At 38.3% G+C, this 27018-nt stretch overlaps 1 protein-coding gene across 6 annotated transcripts in view; it reads left to right on the forward strand.

Annotated features, from left to right (window-relative positions):
- Positions 1 to 12429: 12429 nt before the first annotated feature.
- The window catches only part of LOC110377041 (basic helix-loop-helix domain-containing protein USF3), a 59994-nt gene continuing 45405 nt past the window's right edge, over positions 12430 to 27018 (forward strand). For 4 of the 6 annotated variants that reach the window (XM_064040559.1, XM_064040565.1, XM_064040561.1 and 1 more), the window contains exon 1: positions 12430 to 13150. In XM_064040559.1, the coding sequence (XP_063896629.1) occupies positions 13101 to 13150 (50 nt within the window). In that variant the 5' untranslated portion in view covers positions 12430 to 13100. The remainder of the gene's footprint in view (positions 13151 to 27018) is intronic. The other 2 variants (XM_064040564.1, XM_064040562.1) reach the window with 2 other exon arrangements.

Consider the following 27018-nt stretch of genomic DNA (forward strand, 5'->3'; position numbering starts at 1 on the left):
GTTTTAGAATCTACACTGAGGATGACTTTCCAGTGTTAATTCTTTGCAAAGCTTTTGAGTCTTATGTTTCGGCTACAATCAATGAGGTTCGCCTTCAATTCGCAGACATACACAATATTAGTTAGAATGTACATGTGCATGTGCAGTGTTTTTGTGTTAGCATCAGTTGCGGCCACAATGCACATCCGGTGCATTGTCGGGCCTCCCAGATCTGCATCTTTATGCTCCCTCGCATATGCAAGCGTAGGACAGCCACTCGCCATGAAACGTTCATAAAACTATATTTAGAATTCTTGATTCATTGCAATTTTGTTCATGACGGAGTTATAAGTTAATTGGACTTAGATATTAAACTCCCATTTACCCAGAAAGGTTCTTCATTATTATTATTTTACCAATAGAATTATGTTTAAAAGATAAAACTATCCTAACTTTTTGCGAGCTTCCTTGATTGACTTTCGGGCTGCAGTCAGTCTGTTTTCCTCTGGATGGAAAGGCTTACCTCAATTGAAAGCTCGAACTTACCGATCTAAATTTGAGAAATTACTTGCACGGAGTCACCGAGAATATCTATAGATCTAGGACTTTCCAATATTGCTCATACATGTATGTGTGTGTATGTCTATATCGGCATTGGCACAGGTCAACGCGGTCGGCCACCAGTCTGCTCATCACTGCCACGCTTTAGCTGCCAGCCAGCTCTTAATTGGATTCGTGAACGTGCAGTAATTGGATAACGCAAGTCCGCAGGCTTTTAAAAAGCATTCGAGGACTTGTGAAGCTTCAATAATCTCTAAGTAAAAGCTTTTCTGAGAATTAAAATTAATTAAACTAACGGTTTCTGTTCTCTAACTAGGTACATATTTCTATTCTATTTTTGTTAAGTTCTGAGTTAATTACGCATATTTTTAACGTTTTTAAACAGCTTAAATTATATATTTTTTTGCGAAATACCTACTATCTAAGTAGAAGACGTCATTAATCAATTTTATGAGTTTTGCTGCGCCCAAAAATGTTAGCTTATCTTGCGGCGGACTTGTTTACTCGGCAAATGACATTGACCTTGATTATAAGACTTGTGCCTACGACTACAAGACGAACTCGCTCTTTATCGTAACAGATAGAATAGAGATAGCTTTTAGCTATATTTGGATTAATGCATGGACGAAAATATCTACTGACTTTCTAGAACCTACCCAAATTTTTTGCTCAGAGGTGATATTACATTTGTGAGGGAAAGACATTGAAAAGTAAGAACAAAATTGTGTTTTCTCCTACAAAGGCAATTTCAGTGGCAATAGAAAATCCTTTTCAATATGGCGCATTTTAGTGTGTACGCCAAGTCTGAGTCAAGAAAAACAGCAATGCATAAACGGGCTTGGCTGTTTAGCCTATTTTGGTTCGCTTTTCCATTTCACATCTTACCCATTAGCAGACTAAGTGCCTTGTGGGCGAAAAAAAGTAATCACGGAACTTTTTAAAACTTGTTTTGTGGAAGTGTAGGCGTTGATTTTATAAATACCTACTATTTATGCGGTTTATCTATCCTATACGTTGATAATCAGACCTATTTGTACCTCTACCATTATTTTTTCAATCAATTTCCTACAATGCTCAAGAAATGTAGCAATTTTGGAATGTAGGAAGATTGATTTTGGACAAAACTTTGTCAAATTGTTAAAATCTGGCTACAGTTAAGTGCCTGCATACCTGGTACCTACCTGTGCATACGTAAAAAATAATATGCTTAATTAAGAAAACACTGAAATTAGGTGCTGAGATTGTGCTGTTTTCATATTTATAGTTTATACATAGGTTTTAGACTTGTCTATACTTACAGCCTGCTAAATAGTCGGGATGCATCGAGTTTTATAACCCCTAACAACAGAAATGAACACTCGCATGCCGGTATATTTACATTGCACTATCAATAAATGAGTTGAGCGATTACTCAACTATCAATAGATATAACCTTCAATTCCCTTGAAATTAAAACAAGTTCTCTATATAAATCGATGCTATCTCTACGCTGAATGTTAACTGCTGAATCAGTGCGAGACGTTGCCGTTCCGCAGCGCGCGTTGCCGCTCTGACGGATACGAGGCGCCATGTTGCCAGCTCGCACAGTGCGGGCGGGCGCCACGCGCCGTTGCCGCTCAGCGTGGTATAAACCGTAAAATACCATTCATTCAATTAGTGTGTAGCAACATCAAACTTTTAATGAATTCACAAAACTTACATGCGAATGGTCAGAACGCGTTATGCTAATATGATCAAGTGCGTTTTAATTTTGCATGATATTAAAAAAAATGCGTTTAATTTGACGATATTTTCTACGGTTCAAGTGCACAACCATGTAATAAAATATCAATACCTAACAATGAAAAAGCTATAAAAGAAAATACTTATGATTATACTAAAATTATAAAGCTGAAGAGTTTGTTTGTTTATAATCTCAGGAACTACAAGTCGATTTGAAACATTCTGTCAGTGTTAGATAGCCCATTTATCGAGGAAGGCTATAGGACTTTTTATCCGGGTTCGTGCAGAGGTTTTCACGGGACGCGGGTGAAACCTGGGTGATTCCACCCGATGATTTTGTAGAAAATAAATATTAAGAGGATGGAGCAGATATTCCAAAAAGCATTTAAAAATGATCACATAAACTGCAAAATTGGCATGTCTATTTATGAACGAATAAAAGTTTTATAGTTTTCACCACCCTGCCCATGCTTTGCGAAATTATATAACAATTGATAAGATTTTGCACTTATCTACACCAAATTGCATGCAAATGTCGTTAGAAAATTGTTGGGTGATGTCGGCTAATTTGAATAAGTCGTTTGTGTTAGCTGCATGCATATAACTTAATATCGTCCATATACATTGTATTTGCAAAAGTTATTTATTAGGATGCGGATATATTACACATTAAAGTTTAATAACAAGGCGTTTCGTAACAGTCGAAACCGAAGAAAGTATTTTTCTGTACCTAATTTGTAGTTTTTTAATAAATTTGTTATTCATGTTATTATTGTATTACTTAATTTAAAGAAAATATGGTCCACGTGTAAAAATACTACATTACGCATATTCAAAATATACAAAAATCTTTTATATAATCAAAGCATAAAATAAATAATTTAAACACAAAACTTAGACTATGTTACCGCCTGGGCCATCTAGTGGCGACTTGACGTTGCCACTCGGCTGTGCAATTTCAAAACCTAGTATCTGACAAATTTTTAAAAAAGCGTGTTTTTACATTTTTCGACCTTATAGACCATTCTCCACATACTAGGATAGCAAAAACTCCCAAAAATTTTACAAAAACGAAGTTACACAAAGTCGGAAACCTAGTATCTACAGTAAACGTTTTCAAAATGCAAAAATTACAAGATTGAAACATAGTATCTAACATCAACCATTTTAAAAACCTAGTTAGTGCTTGTAGTTACTTGGATATAAAATGGTTCATGTAGATACTAAGCCAATGAAATGGTTGTAATAAACGTCAAAACTCCCGCGCAACTTTAGTATGTGAGAACAAGTCGTTGCAAGTGCGTGTTTTTGTCTCTAAAAATGAGCAAAAATCAGTTTTATAGGTCGAAATTGATCTTGAGTGCTTTAAAAGAACAACATGGTGAAATTTAAGTACGCTTCAGTGTATAATATTGTCAAGATTGTTTGTTTTCGAAGGTTTTTTATGAATAAAAGGCATTTTTTTTAAACGACGTCAAAAATCATCAAATGACCCCCGCTGTGGGTTAGCAGCGATGAGGGAGTGTCAGACTCTTACTGACCTAAAACCGTCGTGTTCCGTCGTGGGCCTTTTATTTGCCAGAGCCACGGTATCTCTTTCGAACAACCCGCAGCCCCGGCAGGCCTTGGCCCTACTGGGCCCCGCTGGGGTTGCTGACATCTCTTTGAAGAGCGCGTGGAACAACGCGCGCCGTCGACACGGGTCTGTCGTCTAAGCAGACTGAGGGATGCTGAGCCACCCGAACTCACAGACCCATGCCTATGGTGGCCGGGAGTCATCTCGCGACACCCGGCGCCCGTGGTGTCTACCTGGTCCAGCGTGGCGGCCGGGATGAGAGGTGCGAACTCTCTGACGTTCCGCCGCCTCCTTCTCGAGCATGACTGCTTCGCAGAAGGAGGCGAAGGCATCCCATTCCCTCTCGCTCCGGACCATGGCCTGAACCAGGGCCGGACGCGAGAAGTCGCCGCCGCCTAAAGCCTCGACGAGTACCCGGCCTTGCCCTTCCCACGCAGGGCACTCCTGGACTGTGTGGTCCACCGTGTCCTCGGGGCTGCCCGCACAGTGGTGATACCCGGGCGCCTCCTCACGAAAGATTCGATGCAAGTACCTCCCGAAACAACCGTGTCCGGTGAGGACCTGCGTCATGCGGTACGTGAGGGCGCCGTGACTCCTGCCGAGCCACTCCTCAAAGAGGGGACTTACCGCCACTATGGTGGCGTGCCCTGTACTGGGTTGCGACAGTCGTTTCCTCCAGGCCACCATGAGATCGCGCCGGAGCTCCGCCCGCTGCTCGACAACTTGCCGCGGCAACGGGGTTTCCCCTCCGGCGCTGAGCCTCCTCGCGCCAGTCGTACAGGCGCAAGAAGACTCTCGCCTCCAGATCCCACGGTGGCAGTCCGGCTAGTAGGCCAGCTGCTTCGCGGGAGATCGTGCGGTACCCCCGGATTAGCCTAATGGCTATCACCCTTTGGGGCACGTTCATGTAGTGTACGGCCCGCGGCCATACCGAACGTTATGAAAAAACACAATCCCTTGACCATGCCAACCTTAAAATATATTCCAAGAGGCATTAAAGAAAGTAAAAAGAAAGGCATAGTAAAATCATTATTACAGCTTATGCCAATGAACAGAAGGGAGTTTTGGCAAAGTTTACCGATCAATAATAATTCAGTTGATTTAGTTTCTGGTGGACAAGTTTTAATAAGCGAATAATTTATTTTATTTGAATATTGTTTTCAAATATTTTGAGTGATTATTTTTTTTTACTGAGAAAAAGAGTTTTTTTTTTAATCTTTTTCATTAAAACTGCTTATCACTATTTCGTTGTTTTATTCTATTGTTTCTTACTAGGTTTCTATAAGTGCATTTAGTTTCTACTCAGTAAATTCAGACCTAAATGAAAACAAAGCAAGTGATCTTACTAGGTTTTGAAATTGTCACACTCAAAAAGTTAGAACTAAGAAAACAATTTTTTTATTAGTTACTGCTCCTCTACGTACATACTTGGTGATAGACGCATTAAAACACTTTTTTTTAAAACCCTGTTATCTCCCTCAAATTTTGCAATCACTCCCAGGACGGTACGACTAATATTATTGAAACGGCAAGCTGTCAAAGATATGAAATCGTTTTTCGGCTCTCCTATAAAATTTGGTTTTGTGCAGATACTGGGTTTTGATATTTCGCAGCCGCACTGTTCATGCGGTTGTCAGCGAAGCGCGAACAGCCGCGCCTAATATTTAACGAAAAGTGACAACCCTAAGACAGTAGGCAATTATATCACGGATTGGGAAAAAGATGGCCTACTTCCCCTTTCCTTATAAGTACTATGGTACACAGGAAGAATTTCCCCACTCAATTCTAGAGTAATCATTTTTGTGCATTTCAAGATCTGAATAGGTATCTGCTAAAGTAGGTATATTCCAGTCTGATAAACCAACAGAAATTCAGAAATTACGTATCTATTGAAAACATTTTATTTCTCGAGAAGAAACATTTCTCTTGTGTAGCCTGGTAGCTGCTGGTGATTCGAGAATCGGGACCGATCGCAGCGTTAATGGCCCGGAATTTCGTTGATTGCACGATTTCCGTACCCCTTCGTCCCGTTTTATCTCCGCTCTAAATCCTTTCGTCCTTACATAGGACGCTAGCCGCTCATAACCCGTTTTAGCTGGATTATTCCTATTTGTGTCAGCGGAAGGGTTCATACCCGGTCCAAAATCCATTTGCCCAACCCACGGCACGTTTGATATCGTTGCAAAATCATTTTGCCCGGTATGGGTTCCCACTAGGTCTTCGTAAAAAACTCTTGGTTCAAAGGATTTTATCTCCCCTAAATGGGTTCTTTCTTTTCGACGTGTGGAATCTTATTGTTATTGAGATTCCTAGAAGCCATCATACCTTCAGCGTTTTACGACATCATGACATACATATTTCATTACATGCGCTGATACACGATGCAACTATGCGAGAGCGAGCACAAAATCTTAATAACGCTGAAGTACCCATTGGTAGCGATTTATGACGCAAATCTAAATATCCCTTGCCGCGCTGGCTCTCCCAGTGAAATTTATTCACATATTGCGGTATTTTTGCGTTGATTCCAGGCTATTAGCCAAACTGACGGCGCTGCAGACTTGAAACTCAGTCATGCTAAGTCTAATTACGTAACACGCAGAGTTTATAGCTAATGCCTGAAGTCAAAGCTCTCAAGAATCGTTGAATTAGAAGCCCTGTTCCATAAAATTGCTCGATCTCAAATCGTATTGTTGCCCAATGTAAAGAAGGACACAAATAAGGAATTCGTGCTTCAGAACAACACGTGCTTGTCTGTCAGTAATAATAATAATATTGTTTATTTCAGTTACTGCGGCTATGCCAGAATATATAAAGATCAGTTCAACTCAGTGTTGGCAGAGACTCGATGTTTATAACAAATAACTGAAGCACTTATTCCTGGCACACATCCACCATGCGGCTTACTATGCCATGGTCTGTTACAATATTTCCGTTCCATTCATTTTTACCAAGACTGCCTTTTTTAACTAGAATTCTTTGCCAAAGGAAAGAAATGAAAGTATTCGTTCGGAACATAAAGCGTTTGCAACATACTTTTTTTGCTCTTCTTATTTTTAATGGCTTTTTCTGTGGCTGCTTTCATTTTGTTTGTGGTTTATGCTGTCTGAAATAGACTAGGCAATACAGAAGTGAGCGGAAGATAGATTCAGTAAAACCTAAATAGCTTATCTGTTATAGATAACTATAAGATAATAATTAAACACCAAACCAATGCTTGGAATGAACAGCACGAAGATGAAATAATTACACAAGTAGTCAGGAAATTATTACGACAAAAACGAATCTAAATCTGTTAAGCAATGAAATCACAAGTATAACTTCCCAAGATATTAGTGGCATATTCATTCTTCGTCTATCTATATGAAAAAAATATTGCATGTCAGACTTATGTGCGAATTTTGCATGGCTTCGTGAAAGTCTATACGTCCGTTGGCAGAAACCTGATCTGACGGTCTCGACTAGAATGACACGCGGCAACTAAGAAGACATGCAACTTGTCTAGAAAATACTGAACGTGGAGAGGTACCTATAAAATGTGATTTTGGGAGGAAAACTAAGGAAATATTATCGATCCCAGATGATGAGAAATCTGTCAAATATTACTTTCCTATAAGTTGTGTGTCTACACAATTACGTACTTGAAGTTATTCTTACAGAATTTCTGCAACTGCGTAGTAATTTTGCAGATCAAGAACCCGGCCTTGTACACAGCCACGCCCTCAATGGTCGAGTTCGTTGAGCACCTACTTCAGAATTTCGCACATTGACTGACATTTCAATACGAATAATAAAGACAGAACTAGATGAATAACAAGTAGCTATTGAATGTAAAAAGTCGCTTACAAACTTAACACTCCTGTTTTTCCTTATACAACACCTACATTTGGACTGTGACAAGTTTCGAGTAATAAAAGGCGAGTCGATTGCAATAAACCAGGTAATCCATCCTTCGAACTGCTGCTGAGTGGTCACATGTAACCTTCCTTCTAATATCTACGTACCTACTTTTATTACTGATCTAGGAATAGGACCTTGGCAGGACTTCATTAATTCGTAACCAGCATTGAGGGTGATTGAGGGTTAACATTTCGTTTGAGAATTGGGTAGCGATTGGGAAGGGAACTCTTTTTTTACGTAATTGTATGAAGTTTCGAGTTTTAATGACTGGGAAACTAAGTATCTGGGATTTTTTTGGGAAAATGTAGCTAAAAAAAGAACATGTCCTCATGTAGGCACACTGTATCAAGTAAGTAAATAATACGAGCAGTAAACGTGTCGTGCGAAAAGATTACGCCTTAATTAATTATTTGATAAGTCAAACACAAGTGCAATGACGCGAGACTGATTATATTAGCAACACACATTAGATGCGCCATAATTTATTACTAAAACATTGTTTTTATTTTGAGAGTGTGTGGCGTAACAAGTTAACAACTGACTAGCTCTCATCTGAATTGCAAATGGCCGCCGCGCCGGGTGTGTAGACCCGGCAACGTCGCGCGGGTTGTTGAAGAGCGGCAACGTTGTATCGTGCGTATTTTTATCAAAGCAACAATCGCTGAGTTATCTGTTATCAAGAGGTATTGTAGTGGTCGTCCCGCTTGGCTGACTGGTGCCTGCTGGCTTCTACTGTGCACTCTAAATCATTTTATACGATGCGTACCCCAATTACTTTTGGCACGCTTCAAGCATAAGTATTTTTAGTGGAAAAAACAAAGTGGAGACTGCGCTGAATCCGTAGCTCCGTTACATAAAACGGATGTCAATAGATTTATGCGAGTTTTACTACTATGTTTAGAAAGCACCTTTGAATGTGATTGTAGAGATCATAAATTAGACTGTCGTCGTTTAAATTCTAATATGAATTAGGTACCTACCAACAAAACAAGTCAATAACTAACTTCTACAAGACAAACGGAGGATTATTTCTTCTCAACGTTACAAAGTAAACCACAGTCCACCGACAATTTCCAGATGATTTTGCACCATGCAATTTTTATAAGTAGCAATTCTGTAAAGTTTGTCGTGCAATAATTCCGAGTAACTTTCCATCAGCAAATATAACTCATCATAAACATTGATTTCTGTGAAAATAAGTTTGTCGGCGAACGCGGACGGTTTAGGGCGAGACGGGAGGGCTCGGGGCCCGGGGCGCGGGGCGCGGGTAGCTACAGGGGCGCTCTAAATTAGATTTCTCCCGGGGGGTGCGCCTTCCCGGGACCTTGAGGCGCCTCCGTGCCACAGAATCAGCTGTTCTTCCACCCCACTGGGCTTTACCTTATTGATACATAGCTCAATATCAAATTGACACGTGTCACTACGATCTTGGATTGCAAATAAGAATTACACTCGGTTTGCATTTATAAATTGGGTGACGTGGCCTGGTCACTAGACTTAGAATGTAATATTCTTAGCTCTACATACCTGGGTATGTAAGTACGAATATCACAGAATACCTATCCAACCAAGTGTGTAAATGGTATAGCTACCTACATATTAGCTGCCATTTTGTTCTGCAACAACTTAAAGTCTCCTTATATACTTTTGGTATCTATCCTGAGGGTCTTATTATTTTTCGTTACGTTTGCGGACCAAATTCAGTGCAGTTGTCGCAAAAGAAGCGCTCACTCTGTATTTTTTGTTCGTACACGTACACGATCCATGTTTCCTCAAGTGCTATGGAACAAACTCTTAATTCCACTGTCTTATAATAACTACAGGGAAAGAAGACTAAATAATTGATTGTGTCGCAACTAAATAGAACAAAACTTAAGAAGGATTAGGAAGAAATAGAGCAAGAAGTTCAATCAAACGAGTCAGTCTTTTGAAGGGTTTATAAAACGAGATGCTTAGGATGAGGGTCTGAAAATTACCTTAAAATTGTATAAAAATAACAGTCTCAAAATTATGGTTTCATTAAACATACATTCTTTCTTTATATCTACGCACCTAAAACATCAGCATACTTTCGAAATACATACCGCTTTTTCATAAAACAGCGAATGAATAAAAAGTCTCGCCCACGCCGGGTCGGCATTTATAAACCCTAAAGGCTGGCAACTGGTTGCTAAGCAACGGCCGCCCTCAGAGGACGCGCCCTCCCAGCGCAATTAATTCCGAACCCTCCAGGAATAGGGTCGACCTTGGTTGCCCTGCTGATTTCATTTCGGCCGTTATTTGCGAAAACGGCTTGAGATGAAGTACCCACGTAATTTTTTCTATGACTTCATTAGGCGTGGCAGGTACTCCTAGCGTCAATATTGCGTGCTAAGAAACCTCCAACTCAGATATTGAGTCTCTGAAAGACGTCGTATCAGAATGAAATGCTTGGGCTCCTTTAGGCACTTAGGTGGATAGCATACAAGCTAGTTCCAACTTATTATGTGCAAGACTAATTTCACCGGTCATTTATAAAGTCGAAAGCGCATAAATGGCGGAGAAGTGAGGTTTATTTGAAACATTGAGGGAAATAGCTCTAGCTTCTGAGTATTCCGAACACTTACATAAATCTGAATCACATAAAGAAGCTATAGAAACTCAAATCTAAATCAATTATTTGGATAAATAAACTGCGCCGTCAATCCATACAACTGGAATATTTGCAGCAGTCAATATCCCACATATTGAATAATGCAAATGTCCAGCATAATTGAAGATAGCTAGGAAACGTCATTTACCGAGAGCGATGCCTTAAACAGGAAAAGTTTGTTTTGCATCGTATACGGACTTGTGCACGAGTGTGTGTAATGCGCACTTTCGTTTTGCGCTCGTGTGGGTTAGTGCGCAACGCCCTCATGCGCCCGCGCTCGCCAGACGCTCACGTTATCTTGCATTCCACAGATACTATACACCTACATTGTAGCCACCTACACACACATACATAATTGTAACCCAAATAGATATAGCGAGCCCATTTTAGCATTTATTCGTATTCGCCGCAGAGTTGTTCTTCAAGGGTATGTCTCAAAGAATCTCGGAGGCTTGGTGAACGTAGATTAAAATGGTCATGCGATGCATGTTTTATCGCCCCAATCTTAACATTTTCTGGCACATTGCCAAAGTCTGTTTTGCTAAGAGGAACTGCGCTTATAAGCCAGCTCATAGTTGGCTAGTTTGTTTTTGTGGCCAAGAGACTGAGGGATTGTTAGAGATTATTGCTTGACGTAAATACTCTGCTCGTAACTATGTAACTGGTTTGGAATCGAAATTCCTAGCCTCCTACGTACCTATGTTTAAAATGATTGGATCCGTAGTAATTTCAAAGATTTCTCAGCCAAACATCACGACTTAAATGTCGCATCGTGCATGTTTATCTAAACTAACCTGTAACACAGGATTTCGTCGTCAAATTGTGGAACATGCTAGATTGATATGGTCGCTAGTACGACTCGTCTCGGTTTTTACTTATTTATGAACGTGTTTACAACATCAGGCTAGTGTCTGTGTCTAGCTATGATTATGAAATTTGAGGTGCGAGTTGTTTCAGCAACTAATGGAAAACCCAAAAGTCACGAGCCTAAATGAGTCCACGGATCTCATCTATTTGTGTATTTGGTAAACAGGTCTAGGATTTCCACTGATTTTGTAAAATTTTGTTTTGTTTCTATGTCTTATTTATTACAACAAAATCATTGCGGAACTTATACTCGCTCATAAAATCGCTTTATGTGTATCTAGAGAAAGGTCTTTTTTTTGTTGCCAAGATAGCCAAGTGTCCGTTGCATTCGATTTAGATGACCGACATTCCACTTCTGTCTATATATTTTTTTCCTTTTTTTTAACTTGTGTTTACTTCAAGAGGTTTTTAGATCATGCTTTTTTATATTTTTGTTGATATGGTTTTACCTATCTTGATTTCTTATTATTTGTTGTTTTAATTAAAGTAGGTAACCTAGCACATTGTACGTAGTAGGTATATCGTTTCCTGATTTCTAAGTAAAAGTTGCTAATACTTACTTTCACTATTTAGTCCTTCATCTTCATGCCAGCTGCTGTAAAAGGACCAAAAATAGACGAACCTTCATAAAAACATTTATTGATAGTTCTCGTACGTAAGTAGTCCTAATACTTGTGTATGCAGATGCGTTATCAGTGTACCCTTATCTGTCAGATAAAAAAAAAAGATCTGACTCGTAGTGTGAATGTTGCTAGGCAAAAAAAATGTTGCGAAATCCGAGAAAATACTTTCTTTGTAATAATCTTTATTATTTATTAAACACAGAAAACTAGACCACGTTCCTATTTCATCGGCACAATACCATAAGTTGTCGTGTGTACCAGAAAGTAAGGTTATGTTTATTGATTTAACGAAACTGATGTTTTTCCTGGTTGTCATTTGAAATTGTTTACTTAATTAATGTATCCAAATATTATCAGTTATGGAACAAGCAATGAAATTACATTAGGTGAAAATTAGTATGCCACACGTGTTAGTCACAAAATAATGATAGCGTTGTCGAATATGGAATCACTAATTTTTTCACTATGTCATAATATGCCAATTCTAATGAAATTATTCTAATTGTTTCAGGTACCTACAAGTTAAAAATGCAGCTGTCACTGATTATGCTACAGAATGGTAATTTTTCAACACAGGAGAGAGTGCTAACAGACCTGCACATTCAGAACATTGACGATGTAATTAGAAATTAAGAAGTGCTAACACGTTACCAACACATTAAGCTCACTAACTATGTTACCTTTCATATTCACATAATTTAAGGATTTTTTTATTCGACTTAAAAACTGGTGTATTTTTTGTCATGTTTTTTCTAAAATATAATCACAACATTTATTCGCAGTAATTTCATCGATTTACGCAAATGCTAGCTTCGAGAGGTCACTGGACACTCCGATCACATACTCGAGAGCTTCAATCATCCTTTGTTTCTATTGTATCGAACACTTTCAGCACGTTCGACATCCGCAGCGCGACTGCCGCGAAATCCATTCAACAGGCCGACAGGATGTGGGCGGGGCGTGCGGGACGCGGCGTCATTGGGCGAGCTCGCGACTCGCAGTGATGGCCGCCGTCGCATTCAACCAATGAGCGGCGCGCGAGCCGAACGCGCGTCCGTCCGGCGAGCGTGCGACGTTGCCAGCTTTTACCAGAAAAAAAAATACCAGATTCGACCTTCTTAGGACCCCCGGTTTTTTTTTGTTTGGCCGCGTTATCATTCGGGAACGTGTATTGAGGTCCTTATCCGTTTGTGAGATGGTTCTGCGCAGGTGGATGTGTTGTGTTGTGTTATAGTTTATTATGGTGTGGTCCACGCAGACTGGCGAAGTGTTGATTGACATCGTAACGAGGTACCGTACATAATTCGTTATATTTTTATTGTGTACATAAAACACGGCTGAGTCATGTGACATTACAATTACCTCATTCACTAAACTGCGTGAGCATTATCACGGCTAGTGACTGTTTATCGCTTAATTCGATGTTTTGAATAAATAAAGTTTGTGATATCGTTTATTTGGTGGTGACTACGTAGGTATCAAAGGTTATTGACGTTTGTTTCACAATCTCTTATGTGCTACATAGAAGTTGTATCCTCATGTTGCATTCTTGCAACGTAGATGGTAGGGGTCGTTGACACTATCGGTGCATCTTACATGGGTGTAACATGAACTGTGCGGCGAACAGCAGCCCTTGTAGGGTCACAGGTCGGGTGCAACCATACCTGGTGGAATGTTATCTTTGCATCAACAATCTGCCTAAATGGAAGATATCTGATTAGTCACTTCCCATGACATCTAATGATGATATGTTAGTGCCTGTGTCCTCATTGGGAATAATTTGGAACAGATTCCAGTTTTGTTTCCAACGAAGCTGTCGATACTAGTCAACTTGCAATGAGAGATAGGTAGATGCATCAAAGGTAGAACTTCCTTCGTAGTTCTTGTGTCATATACCCAGGTGCCTACCTTACTTCTTGTATTCTAGGAAACAGATCAAAAGTTTGGTCGAACTTATTGGCAACAGACCAGGCCAGCTTGATCTAATTGGATAAGCCACAAGATCAATTAGCACACAGCACTATTTACTTTCTAAATATTCTGGTATCTATACATATAGGTGCCTACCTCAATGTACCTGTTGGTTCTTTATGATTAGGAAGTTGTCTCCCAAATGGCATACTAATAGGATCTAACTTGAACATGGTTGTAATACTTCTTCTACCTAATTACAGTCCAATTATCACTGACAATAATGATGATGACTAGGCAATAATTTGATGTACCTAGGTATTGGAATAAGGTATACGTGAGTCAAATTTGATAACCCCACTATTATGTATCGTTGTCTTAGGTTTGAGATCAAGCCAGTGGTGTAGTTACCAAAGATCAAAACACACAGGATAGCTAGATTTGGCCTCAATAAAGGTTCACAAGCAAAGACTGTAAATCAAAAGCGAGCTTGCCAGTTCATCATCTTCATCTCGAGATGGTATATGAGCCCTTCAAATTGTGACCGATTCATTAGTAATTTGGACCTGACCTACCCAAATCAATGCAGCAACCTTCTACATCTTACTGTACTGCAAGGAATTCGCTACAGCACTGGAATCTTATAAAGTAAAATCTTGAGGAAAATACAACTTTTGTCTATTTCCTTAGTCGAAAGCAGAAATGCAATCAAATTATTAAAGGCTAACTACTTTCCTTTTCTAAGTCCAATATTTTAATGTCTGTTCGATCATCTATCACCAGTGTTACTTTAAAAACATATTGATGTAAAACCTCTACAGTATGTGTACTAGAATCTTCCATCATCATCATCAGCCTATCGCAGTCCACTGCTGGACATAGGCCTCTCCAAGTGCACGCCACTGAGATCGATTTGTTTTGAGAATTTTCCAAGTTAGGATCCAAAACCTACTTACCACTTACACTTCCCATGCATCATAGAGTAAGGAACACAGTATGGACATTGCACAGAGCTCCACTCATATATAACCTACTTATTAGAGTAACGTTGCATTATATTTAAGCTGTGGCCATGTGTCGGTGGCACATTTGCTAAGCTACAAATACGTAGCTACCTACGGGTTTGTGGTCCATTTAATTGCTGTCTTAAAATCTACGAATCTAATATTGAGACATAGATATACTTGAAGTTATGGATCGATGATCAGACATAGTAGGAATTAGGAATAACTAAAGATCTTTGGCTGGTTTATTATTTTGGTCAATAGGAACGTGTATGCGAAACTACAACAATGACTTAACTATTATTTCAGTCAGAAAGAGTAAGATGTCTTTAAGTGGAAAGGCTGACAGATTCAAGCAATCAAATTAAGCCAAATCAAATTTAATATTTAGACAATCAAATGACTCCAACTGTATGGTTCAGTAGTCTTCTATTATGTAATATGCCTCTACTATGTACCTATAAGACCTATGACTTGGAAGAGGATCAGGATGGCTTTGCTACGTGGATGGTAACAAGGTTTAGTTCAACAGTAAATCAAACTTTAAGATCTCTGAAGAGAGATCATGCATAGGATTGAAGTTGATGATAGCAACTCTACGCAGATTTATAGAGATGATAAAGCTATTCTTAACTAAAGACCTTAAGACCTTCTGAGCTTCACGTGACCTGTTAAGTATAAACAATGGACATGATCCCTTATTTAGAGACACTATAGTCTATCCCAGACATCAGCAAGTCGTTAACTACACCGGCATTGTACTCAATATCAATTGGTCAAATCATGTCTTACTCAAACATACGAGAACCTATTGATGTAACACAAAATATGTTGTAATCAAAAGTAACAAAACAACTACTGATTATAAAACGTTTTTACTTCAAAACGCATAACATTTCGGTTGTAATTAACGTTGTATCAATACGACAAAGGAAGGTGACCCTATCTAATTCTACCTGTTTATATAGTTTAGAGGTTATTTCGGGCTTAGTCAAACTAACAGTCACTTTGACATTATGCCCTTGGTAGATCGCGATAAACCCAGTAATATGTTATGCGCATGCACGTCTGCGCACGCCCAGATTTAGCTTTAAATAAAGAACAAACATGACGGCTACTTTAAATGTCGATCTGTCTGCTAGGAAAACGTAATTGTTCCTTCATGGAAACAGGAAAAATACGAACAGGTTAACGTAGTTATAGATCATATTATAAAGCAGTTGTTTATTTGCTAGTTTATGGAAATTCGCACGGATCATTATTTGTGTTGAAAGACTAAATAAATTCTAAACTGCGTTTAATATTCGTGCCTAATAGTTTCCCGATTGGATTTGAAAACTGGACTAACTGAACTAGCCGGTTATTAATGCACAGGTTTATAAATACTCCTAGATTTAGAATTTGTGTGAGTTTGCTTAATTACTACGCAGCTTTTTAAATTGGAATCTACGAAAGGTAAATAAAATTACTTTGGAAATATCTGCGTTGCCTATACATATCTAGACTAGTATTGCTTGCACTAGTGCTATAAAATGGCGATCGACTTTTGCAGCCCAGTGAGCCAACGGTCCCCGGAGAAATTCTGGGACATGCGACAATCGAATTGACTGCACAACTTTTTTTCCAGCCTGCATTTTATAGTCGAAATAAAAATATGAAATATAGAAAGATAAGTAGACATTTCTGTGCAGTTCAAAAATCCTTTCCTCTTATGAAGTCGCAAAATAACCGCGAAATATGCAAGTTCGCGATACATATTTTGTAAGTCAAGACAAAATAACCACTAAAGATAAATTATTCTTGTATAAATACTCGTATCATGTAGATTGGTTTACAAGCTCTAAGTTGTGAGGCTACATGATAACCCCTGTCTACCAAACATAGCAATAACATATAGTTTATGTAATGTCTGCAGTTTGTTGATAAGCTTCTACTCTAAACACTAGCACTTAAAGACTTAGTGGTACACTTCGCTAATTCTATAGATGGTATACATTATCTAACACTGCTCTTGTGTATGAGACAAACCCAGACCTACATAAATCTATGACGGCAATATTTTTCCGAGTTTCTTTAGTTCTTCGTCTTTACTAGTTCTTAAGTCCTGACTAAGTGTTGTTGGTTACTTTCACGGGGAATCTCATCTCTGAATGCATACCTTGAAGCAAAAGAAGCATTTGTTCCTATAAAGCAGACATCCAGTAAACACCTCTGATGAAATTAGGTGTGTCAGGGTGCCCAGCTGCCTTATCCTTTAAGGAAACCAAGTTTGAATATGTCCTCAATAAATTCAAGTATTAAAACACAGTTATAGAAGACTATTAATATAATAATGTCATACAAAGTCCACACACGCTCCCCGGTGCCGCAGTGTCGATGACACATCGATCGTCTTGCGACGAGCTCTAATCGGCTCTGACCTCATAATTATTTCACACTGGGTAACTAACACACAACTGTATCCTGGACGAACCAAAGACTATAAAACCACTTGACTGCGCATACAGTGCCCCGACGCTCGCCAAAAGTTAGTGATTTTGCGCGTACTATAAGGCTACGATCAGTACGATCCTTTAGTAGCGACCGTGAACTGACCAATAGTAGCCGCGGATTATGTCGCCCCCCCCTGCCCGCAGCGGTGAGTCGTGTTCTTAGAAGAAATTGGCGAGTGCGCTCTCTAGTGGTTATTTACTTTATGTGGACGAACGAATTACGAGTCCAGAAGACCTTGCGAAGAAATTACTTCAAAGCAAATTGTTCTAACTAAACAGTCTGCAGACAGACATAACAACTTTCTATTCGATAAATATGAGTTCTTTCGGCGGTATAATGGTACAGATGGAGATCGTAATACTTTTTCCTCTGTTGCCAAGGGTAATGTTTTAGATACACTTATCTTCTAAGTTTAAGACGTTAGACGTAAAGGTTCCTTTAAAACCAGAAAGATTCCATAAAGTTAATTACAAAAACTTACACACGTACAAGGAAATAATTGCTATTTCGGGTGAGTCATCAACATCATCTCAGAATCAAGTTGACTGTTACATGGGCCTCTCACAGACCTCACCTAATCCTTATTCGACTGTTTGAATCATCAACAAATCTTGGAAGTAGACTACATTATAGCATGCTGTTAAGCCCATAATATTTTGATACACAGAACCGGCATTTAGCTTATTTGGTTTACAATACGTGATGACAAATATTTGTTTAGTTTTTGCGGAGATAAAGAATGAAGCTGTTTTAATATCTGCATTTGCCATTGTGTTGCAATCTAGGCGTAGTTTTCTCATATTTTCTTTGCAACGTAGTCGAAGTGTCTGTGATTATTACGTCCGTGTTAGTCCCTATAGAATTTCTTGAGAAAATCCATTATTGAGTTTAATCGGTGCTCTTGTACTTGAATAGGCCGTGGGTCTGATTCTACAGCTCGCATTTCTAACCGACAAAACTGTAAAACGAAACCCAGAAGATCGTTTTTATCGGTAACTCACGTTTGCTACGTTTTGAGAATTTTAATTCGTAAGGGTCATCAAAATTTTGATCAACAGCGTATTTTGATTCAAAGAAAAGGCATGGTTAGGTAGGTACACATTTCTTGAGGTATGTGAAGGAACGGGAGGTTCTTGAAAATAACCAGTGCTGCGAACTGTTCGACAGAATCTGTGGCATTTTGAGTGGTCTATTTAGAGGTAGCACTGGCTTTAACAGTAGACAGCTCTGTATTAAAGTGGCACACATCCATACTATTTGTAAAAGCTATAAATATAGTACATACACAGTTGATTAAAACGTCATCAATGAAAGTAAAACTAGCAGGATGCGCGTTGCGCGGTGTTTCTCAGAAGCTCGATTATTGACCGGCCGGCTCGCTTCCTGTAAACATGAGGTATGCGTTGCTATGCGACCACTACTGTGTGTCTAGCACTAGAATCAAAATGGCCGTACTGCACGTGTACGTCTATCTACGTGGTTTGATTGACTGGGCTGCATCGTCGCGTCCGGGAATCAAAATATTTATAAACGAAGTTATTGTTATGAAAAGAATAATCGTTATGACGTGAATGCTGGTACACTGTTATGAAATAAACACCGACTAGTGTTTCGACGTAGATTCTGTTTTTATACGAGCCGCACATTAATGTCAATCTGATAGGAAGGAGAGAAATACTGTGTTTTTCCACGCCAGAACCACGAAATTATGTTTTCATTGCGTTGCTGTGTTACGTGTTGTTTCCTGCGAAAGTTGATTAGTTAGCAAAGTTATCGATTGCAGATTGGCTGTGCTTGTAGACTGTCCAGTTTTATTGGTTCAGCTGCCATTAGCTGTACAGCTTTCTAGCTTTATTGGAAAACCAACGCTACACGCCAGGCAATTACTGTTGCCACAGCAGTTTCTTGCTATTCCTCGTTTCAAAACCTCATTTCTTCTTTAGTTTCCTTATAACTTCTCTATCTCTGGGTATCAGCACATTTGTTATATAAAACTTGGCAGTCACTGTGGGAGTCACGGATGTTATTGAGAGAACTGAAACACGCCACGCGAGCCACGTTTACACGACCTCAATACGACTGTAAGCATTTTCGCATGCATTTGCATGAGACCGTTAACTACATGAAAACGGCAGAAAGCTGAGCTATTGACTTTTAAATCGTACAGCTAGGGCTGACAATATCCACAGTTCTATTTGTTTTAAATATCTCTTTAAAACATTCATCATTGGCATGATACGCATGGAATTCCCAAAATCTGGAAATAGAAACTACGCAATCTTATGCAGTGTTTTTATTGTTGGCACTTGAATTAATTGTGAGGTCGTAAAAATGTTTAACGCCTATGTTTACAGAAACTTGAATTTGACCGTCAATGAGTCCGTGGCTATTGTCTAATTAATCAACATAACAAGATTAATGCACGTACGACGATATGTTTAAGATTTAGCCGTGACATCATTGAACATTCCTCATCTCGAATGTTCAAATCACATTTTTTGTCAACCCTAAACGATTTCCTGTTTTTAGGTAACAAACAAACCAAAATGTAAAACCACGGCTAACTGTCCACAATGACCGTACCGTTTCCCATTTTCGGCAAGAAATACCAATTATGTATATCGAAGTTTATAATAAAAGTTAAGGAAACTGGTTTAATAATAAGGCAAAGTTTTTGCCACCAACAAGGTCAGGACATGAGCATATTTAAACTCGTTTACAATATCAAGGGAAAATTGGAAACAATTGAGTGAATGTTATTTTCGAGGGTTGTTGGGTCGACATTGAGGTTATTCCTTTCAGTACAACCTTACTGAGGATTCCCTTGGAAGATATTTTTAAACGAAACCCTTATAGTAAAATCAAAGGCCTTGTTAAAAATTCTTCTGATTTATAAACATTACTAGATGGTGCTTAGCTTGATTTGGCTACTGTATTTAAAAAAATATATTGCTACTTTGTTCCATGGAACTCATGCCAACGTTATGTAGGTTATATTTTATTGCGTGGGACACCGTCGTCCGACACCATTGCAAATTCATTTATTCATTCTGACATATTTTTTCAACTTCATTACGTTGTGTTCACCGTTTAAATGTCTATCTGCGAGAAGGTTTACAGTTAGATTTGTTTTTGCGTCACTAGAATGACTGTCCACTGAAAAATTCGTGGATGGCAGATCTTTGGTAGCTGATGAATCATTATAAATTCTTGCACGTGGCTTCATTCTGGATTATTTGTGGCTAGTGTACCTATTTCGACTGCAAAATATGGTCTATTTTATATTTAAAAAATCTGCTTTGTTTCGTTTCATACATAATACTCGGTGTACAGGTTATCAGAGAGAATTTATGGGTAGCTTTTATTTTGTTCCATATATGAAGTTATCTATGTTGATGATCTCGTCGTGTTAGCTCTCCATATGTTGAACCAGACTAGGTTCAATGAAATAGTAAGTGCTCATTAAGATGGTGAGATTCTCCCGTAATGTGTTTATTTCTGACGTTAAATTACTTCTGCAGTTAAATAGGAATTTTCTTCTTGTATAGCAACAGATTTTATTATTATATTAACGCCCACCTTTCCGGATAACGTGTTAAAATGATCTCACGTCTTCAAGGACAAAATAATTTCTGAGAATCTGTTTCATTAATTGTAAACAAGAAAGACCTATGTATTTTGTGCCAAGGATTTAATATATTCCATTATATGCTAATTGTGTTTCGTAATAGTGTATCTAATGGGCATGTTATTTAAATATCGTGTCGGAAGGTGCTTGTTCTAAATTACATGACAATTAATCAATGCGGGTTAGTAATCGCTTTTTCTTTGTGGGAAAAAGTAGTGTGAAACACATTTAATTAATTACATTGCTTGTGTACAAAAATATCGACCGAGGTATTTTTAAAAAAAAATTTCCATAGCAGAAAATGAATGCATTTTCGCAAATTCTTTCAAAAGTAATGAGAACTTTACCTATTAAATAATGTGGTAAATAACTTGTATAAAATGAATCAAGGTAATCTGCTTAGTTTGCCATTCAGATCGAAAAATAAAAATAAACGGGGACATTAAAACAAGAACCACAAAATATGTAGGTATTCATTATATTAAGTACACAATGCGACTGGCTAATCATCGGTACATTAATCGACGTTTAAGAATTTTAAAGTCTGCCTCCTTTGCGGCTTAATCGTAGCTCTGTTATGGTAACATACCAACCCATAATAAAATTGCATGCATGCTAGACTAGAAGTAACCTGCAAAGCAGTTGTCGGTTTGTTAGAATAGCATTTTAATCCGTCTATTCTCAGTAACCACAGTGCAGCTCAAACATAACTTGGCGTGACAATATAATACACGGTAATTACGGACGACAGACGGCCAGCTGCATTTCGCATCATCACTTCTAAACGCCAACCGGACAGTATCTGTTTTCGTTTACTCGGTACACTGCACTTGTGTTGCGCTGCTACACAAATGAAAAAAAAAACCTGAACGCTTTCCCGCCGGTTTGCACTTCAATTGCAACTTAACCTACAAACGCTGCGTGTTAGAATTTGAATCTTATGTCTGAGTGTTACGATTGGATATTTTTTATTGCGTGCGAGCGATTGTGACCTTTCGTCGGGAGCGAGTGCATGCGTCACACGTAATGGCGGCCGCGCGGGCGGGTGGCGCGCAGGTCATCGCGCTTATACATGTGTATAAATACAGTGAGTATAGCGTTGTTTGATCCGATCTCTATACACAGAAATGTATATGTATGTGTACGGACGGCGGTTTTACGTTACGCTGCGTTGCCAGCCGGCTGTTTGTTAGCGAACGAAGGTCACTCGACTCGAGAGGTGATTTCGCTGTCTTGACATATACATAGACATCTCGGTACGGAGGGACGTTTTTTGTCCCTTTTTGATGTTATTTCTTTTACGTGCAAGAATGGATGTTCGTTTTTTAACGAAACCTGCTTATAGTTTCGTGTTTCCACATTGAATACAGTAGCAACTAAAGGAAAAGTTTCACTGGGCAGGTGTCTAAACTGTATGGTGTACAAAGGGGAATATAATTTGTGCATTTCACAACTATTCACCCTGTATACAGTAATTATTGTGAAACTGCAACATGCCACCATGTATTTGCATTTAAGCATAGCAACATTGAATTGTTAAGTAAATAAAATTGCTTGTTTGAACATGAAATTGCATCAGTCATCGAGCGGGACGAACAGGTAATAACAGTGAGTCAACTTCAGTTATTTTCTGACTAATTCCACGTATGAAGCCTACTTGTATCTACGAATATAAGGAAATAAACAGACTGTGGTGCCTACACAGGCACTCTTGTACACTTCAATAATGATGTAGTCATTATGTAAATAGGGTACGGAGCAAGGCGTGATGTTTGACACTTGACACCAGGGTCCTTACAGTCATGAGTAGTTATCTTTGAACGCCAGACTGTTGCCTTTCTACACACGAACTATCAAGTTGAATATAACTACACACGCAGACACGTCACACGTTTTGTGCAAATATATAGTTTTGTATGAAGGAACATTGAAGAGACTTCCTCTGTATTCCGTTTCATGAACAAAAGGCTATAGAAAGCCTAACTGCTACGAGAAAGTTGTGTTTCAGGAAGACTACCTAGTGTTGCAAAAAAACCGTTTTTTTTCTAGTGTGGAAAAAAAACCAGATAAAAAACTGTTTTTTTTTCTGGGCCTTGTTTTTTTCCAGAGTATAATAACTCTAAAATTGTTAGGGCATTTACCGTTAAAGATTAATACTTAAGGTTACATAATAGAGTCTTAGGTTTATCCTTGAATCTACGGTACTTTTCTGATAAAACGGAACCAAATTTCATGAAAATATTGGCAACACTCATTGATATTAACTCAACGAAAGGGAAATTTTGAAAATTGATCTAAAAAGTAGGCTAGAAAAAAAAACAAATTTAGAAAAAAAACAACGATGCAAAGTTTTTTTTCATGTTTTTTTTCAATAAAGTGAAAAAAAACAAATTGTTTTTTTTTCATTTTACATCACTAAGACTACCTATCTTTCTTTGTGATGAAATATTGATAATTTTACTGTCAAAGTTTGCTTTTGCCTGAGGATGATTATTCATATAGGATATTATTCTGGAACTGAGAATCTAGAACATTCGTATGGAAGAATAAGTCCTTTTCCTGATACAAAAAGACCACCACAATGCGAGTAAGATCACAAGCGAGAATGAGTCTATTTATGGGCCTAATTTACTGGCTTCCCGGATGTTTTTCACCAAAAACCTTGCACATAGGTAACTAATGTTATCATCAATTTAAATAACATAATACCACGTGGTTCCATGTTTGCGGCATGAGGTAATCAAGTTTCTATATACTTAATTAACTCTTTATCCAGGCAATTGGCGACCGAATTTTCCTTATCGAAATATTTGTGTTTGGACTGGATTTCCTTTATCACTGTTTATTTTAAGCCGAGTTTTTACAATTTAACGACAGAAAGAGTCAGAACTTCTGTTGAAATAATTTAAAACTCACATTTCAAGTTTGTTTTTTCTGTTTTTTTAGCTTCTGAAATGTGTGTCAGTAGTTCTTAAGAAGTTAATTCGGTGTGTTCGCGTGATATGTCAAATGCCGTGCATGTGTGCGCACCAGGATGTCGGTACTTATAACTTATAACATTGCCGTGGATATAGCTGGCTTACCAACGTAATTAAGTTTCTGTACTTGAACCCAAAATGGTTGTTAAGTATAGGATAACAGCGTGTGCAATTAGTCGGCCTTGACTTTGTGACTTTATTACAATTATCAGGCTTACGTTTTAAAGGTAATTGTTACCTAACGTTAGGTTATACGGCTTCAGTTTAGTAATGTGGATTCATCGAATCAGAAATATCAAAATACAAAGTTGAAAGTTTCGAATTACAGACTGTATTTTACGTCAATCCAACACGAGGTCCCACACATGTACACCCAAGCAATAATTTCACACTACGTAATCAAATTTTCGTAAGAACAGCGAAATAAGTGGACACACACAATTTTCTAGTCATCGAATAATTTCCAGTCGAAGTTGCGGGTATTTCGTAATAATTGGCAAGTTCCTCCACATTTGTTTCGACGGTGGAACGACCGATTTACTACAAAACGTCACGCCACTCAACAATGGTATGTCTTTCACAATTTTGGCAGTTACTAGCCAAATGTAGGCCCATGACATCTTGTACTTAGTAGATACTGGAAAGCCCGAAAAATCATCCAATTACTAGCTCTCCTAATATCAAACCGTGCATACTTTGACCTTTTTTGCAATTTATTTCAAAAAAGCCATGAAATATGAGCACAATCTCATAAGCAGATAACCCCTGTGATAACCCTTTGTGGCCTTCGCTCGGGTTAACATGACCATCGAATTTAAGCATAACGTTTCGGGCGCAAAATCTTCTATCAGGAAATTATTTCACACAGGTACTTAACAAAACCTGTATTTGCACCGGTTTTTCTATGATCCTAATTTATATACGAAATTCTAGATCACCGAATGCTTTCTGGACTGTTTTCGTAGAACTTTGTACACTAGTCTGTTACTGTATGAACAACTAATTAGTCTGAATTAAGTGCACAACAAACAAGCCACAACTGGGTCATAGTTTATCAGTCTCCTACTGATCTGACCCCATCCTTTACGACTCACGAACATAAATAACTGTCTATTTTTTATGACCTCTGAATTCGCGCGTAAAAGGGACAGTACCCTAATAATTGGCCATAGATTTCACCTTCTCTAAGAATAGACAACGATAAATAACGTTTATTGGCGTGTTTGTTGCTCAAAACTACGCATTCTTGTTTTTTAGAAAGCAGTTTTTTGGCTGTAGAAAAATAACTTGCTAGAATTTATAAGGCCATAAATACATGAACTCATTGAATGCCATTCTGAGCTGGTTGTTATTAAGACATTACTGAAAAGTCATGTTAAAACATTATCACATTGAAAAAAGTGGCAATTATCTTATATTCCTTTAGAAATAATAATGCTAAAGTGCAGTTAGCGCTTTTGAAAACCTGTCAGTTATTTAGATGAAAGTTAGAGTAGACACCGCATCCATCAATACCTGAATGGGCACAGTTTTTTTACGACGCACGTATTATGAAAAAAATTACATGTAAGTACGAAAATATGTATCTACTTACCCCACCTACCTACTTCTTTTTATTGGATCATATTTTTAAATATCAAAGAGAAGAATGAAACGAGAAAATTCTTAGTATTTTTTCTGAAGTGGAACCTTTTATGTCTTTTCAAAGACGAGGTCAATGTTTCGTGAAAAGGTTCATTTTTCGAGCTGTGGGACAACAATGAGCCTTATACATTTTTTCCCTGAAGATATTTATCGACACGTTTCAATTGAGAGGTTTGACATGTTGAAAATTAAAGGGTTTTTGGTGTCTACGTACGAGCAGAACGCACCATCAAGGATTTAGATATTGGATCTTCATATGGTACGCCAAACATTGTCGTAGTTGTGAGATCAATAATAAAAACTACATTTGAAAAAAATCTTCTTTCATGAATTTAAGTAGAGCCCTAATCCGTAGAACTAGGTACCAACGGTAACAGATAGAGCTATTTTTCGCAATTAAAATGTGCATCAAATGGCAATTGGTTTCGCATCCGTGCCGACTGCCGAGTAAGGTGTGTGAGTCAGTCCGTTGTTCGCGCGCACAATAGCGTGAGACTGTGACTCACCGTCACATCTGCCCTGTTATTGCTCTGCATTCTGTTACTCTGTGACTGAGATATTATTTATTCACGCCTGCAATATTCGTGTAAACACCAAGGGCTTTGCGATTCAACTGTACAATTGTTTTATCAAGAATTGTTGATCTCGCTATGCTGGAATTCGTAGCGTTTACTTTTCTTCGTCAACAATCATTTATTTTAGCTTAGGTAGGATAAACAGCAAATCGCTCTTCTTCTTCTCAAGTAAATAGATAGGAAGAAAAACATACGCGGATTAATTTAATTAAGTTAGTTGGTTCTTTATTATGATTATGACTGAATATGGCTGTCGTAATGTAGATACACAGAAGCCACCTCAAATTGTACCAGGTTTATTACCTGCAACATTTTTGCAAACCCATACAAGAGCCCTTGCCAAGATTGTATAGGATCCCAAAATATGATGAATGCTTTGTTCGTTTTTTTTCTTTTTGGGGCCATATTTATGACTTGCAGGTTTACTTATACAAGATTTTGATAACATCATAATGTATTAGGACCAGTAACTCCCACGCACATGTACATAATGGCTACAAATACACAAGTTTGCAAATAAAAGCTATCTGAATTTCCGTCTATTTTTCTATGGCCCGTTAGTAACCCACAAAGTAGACCATAAATAACGACATTATGGGCTATTTAACCGCTGTCCTACATCCCTAGCTTAGAATTTGGTTTGCCAAGCACGCAACAGAATCGTTATTACTAACAACTGACAGAACGACTGAACGATTTGTGACCAATTTTGCGGACAAGGATGATTTAGCAAAGAACATAATTTTGAAGATATAGGTTCAGCAGTAAAAAGCAAAAGCATTATACTCCATACGAAGAGTAGGGATTTTACTACTATTATCATTTAGCTCTTCCGTTGGACACTCGTGCCTGACGAAGCACTTACAAACACTTTACGTAACAGTAGCTACTACTAGTATTTATTAACGGTAGATATGGTAATAGC

Source organism: Helicoverpa armigera, chromosome 22, assembly GCF_030705265.1.
Source record: "Helicoverpa armigera isolate CAAS_96S chromosome 22, ASM3070526v1, whole genome shotgun sequence".
Classification (NCBI taxonomy): Eukaryota; Metazoa; Arthropoda; class Insecta; order Lepidoptera; family Noctuidae; genus Helicoverpa; species Helicoverpa armigera.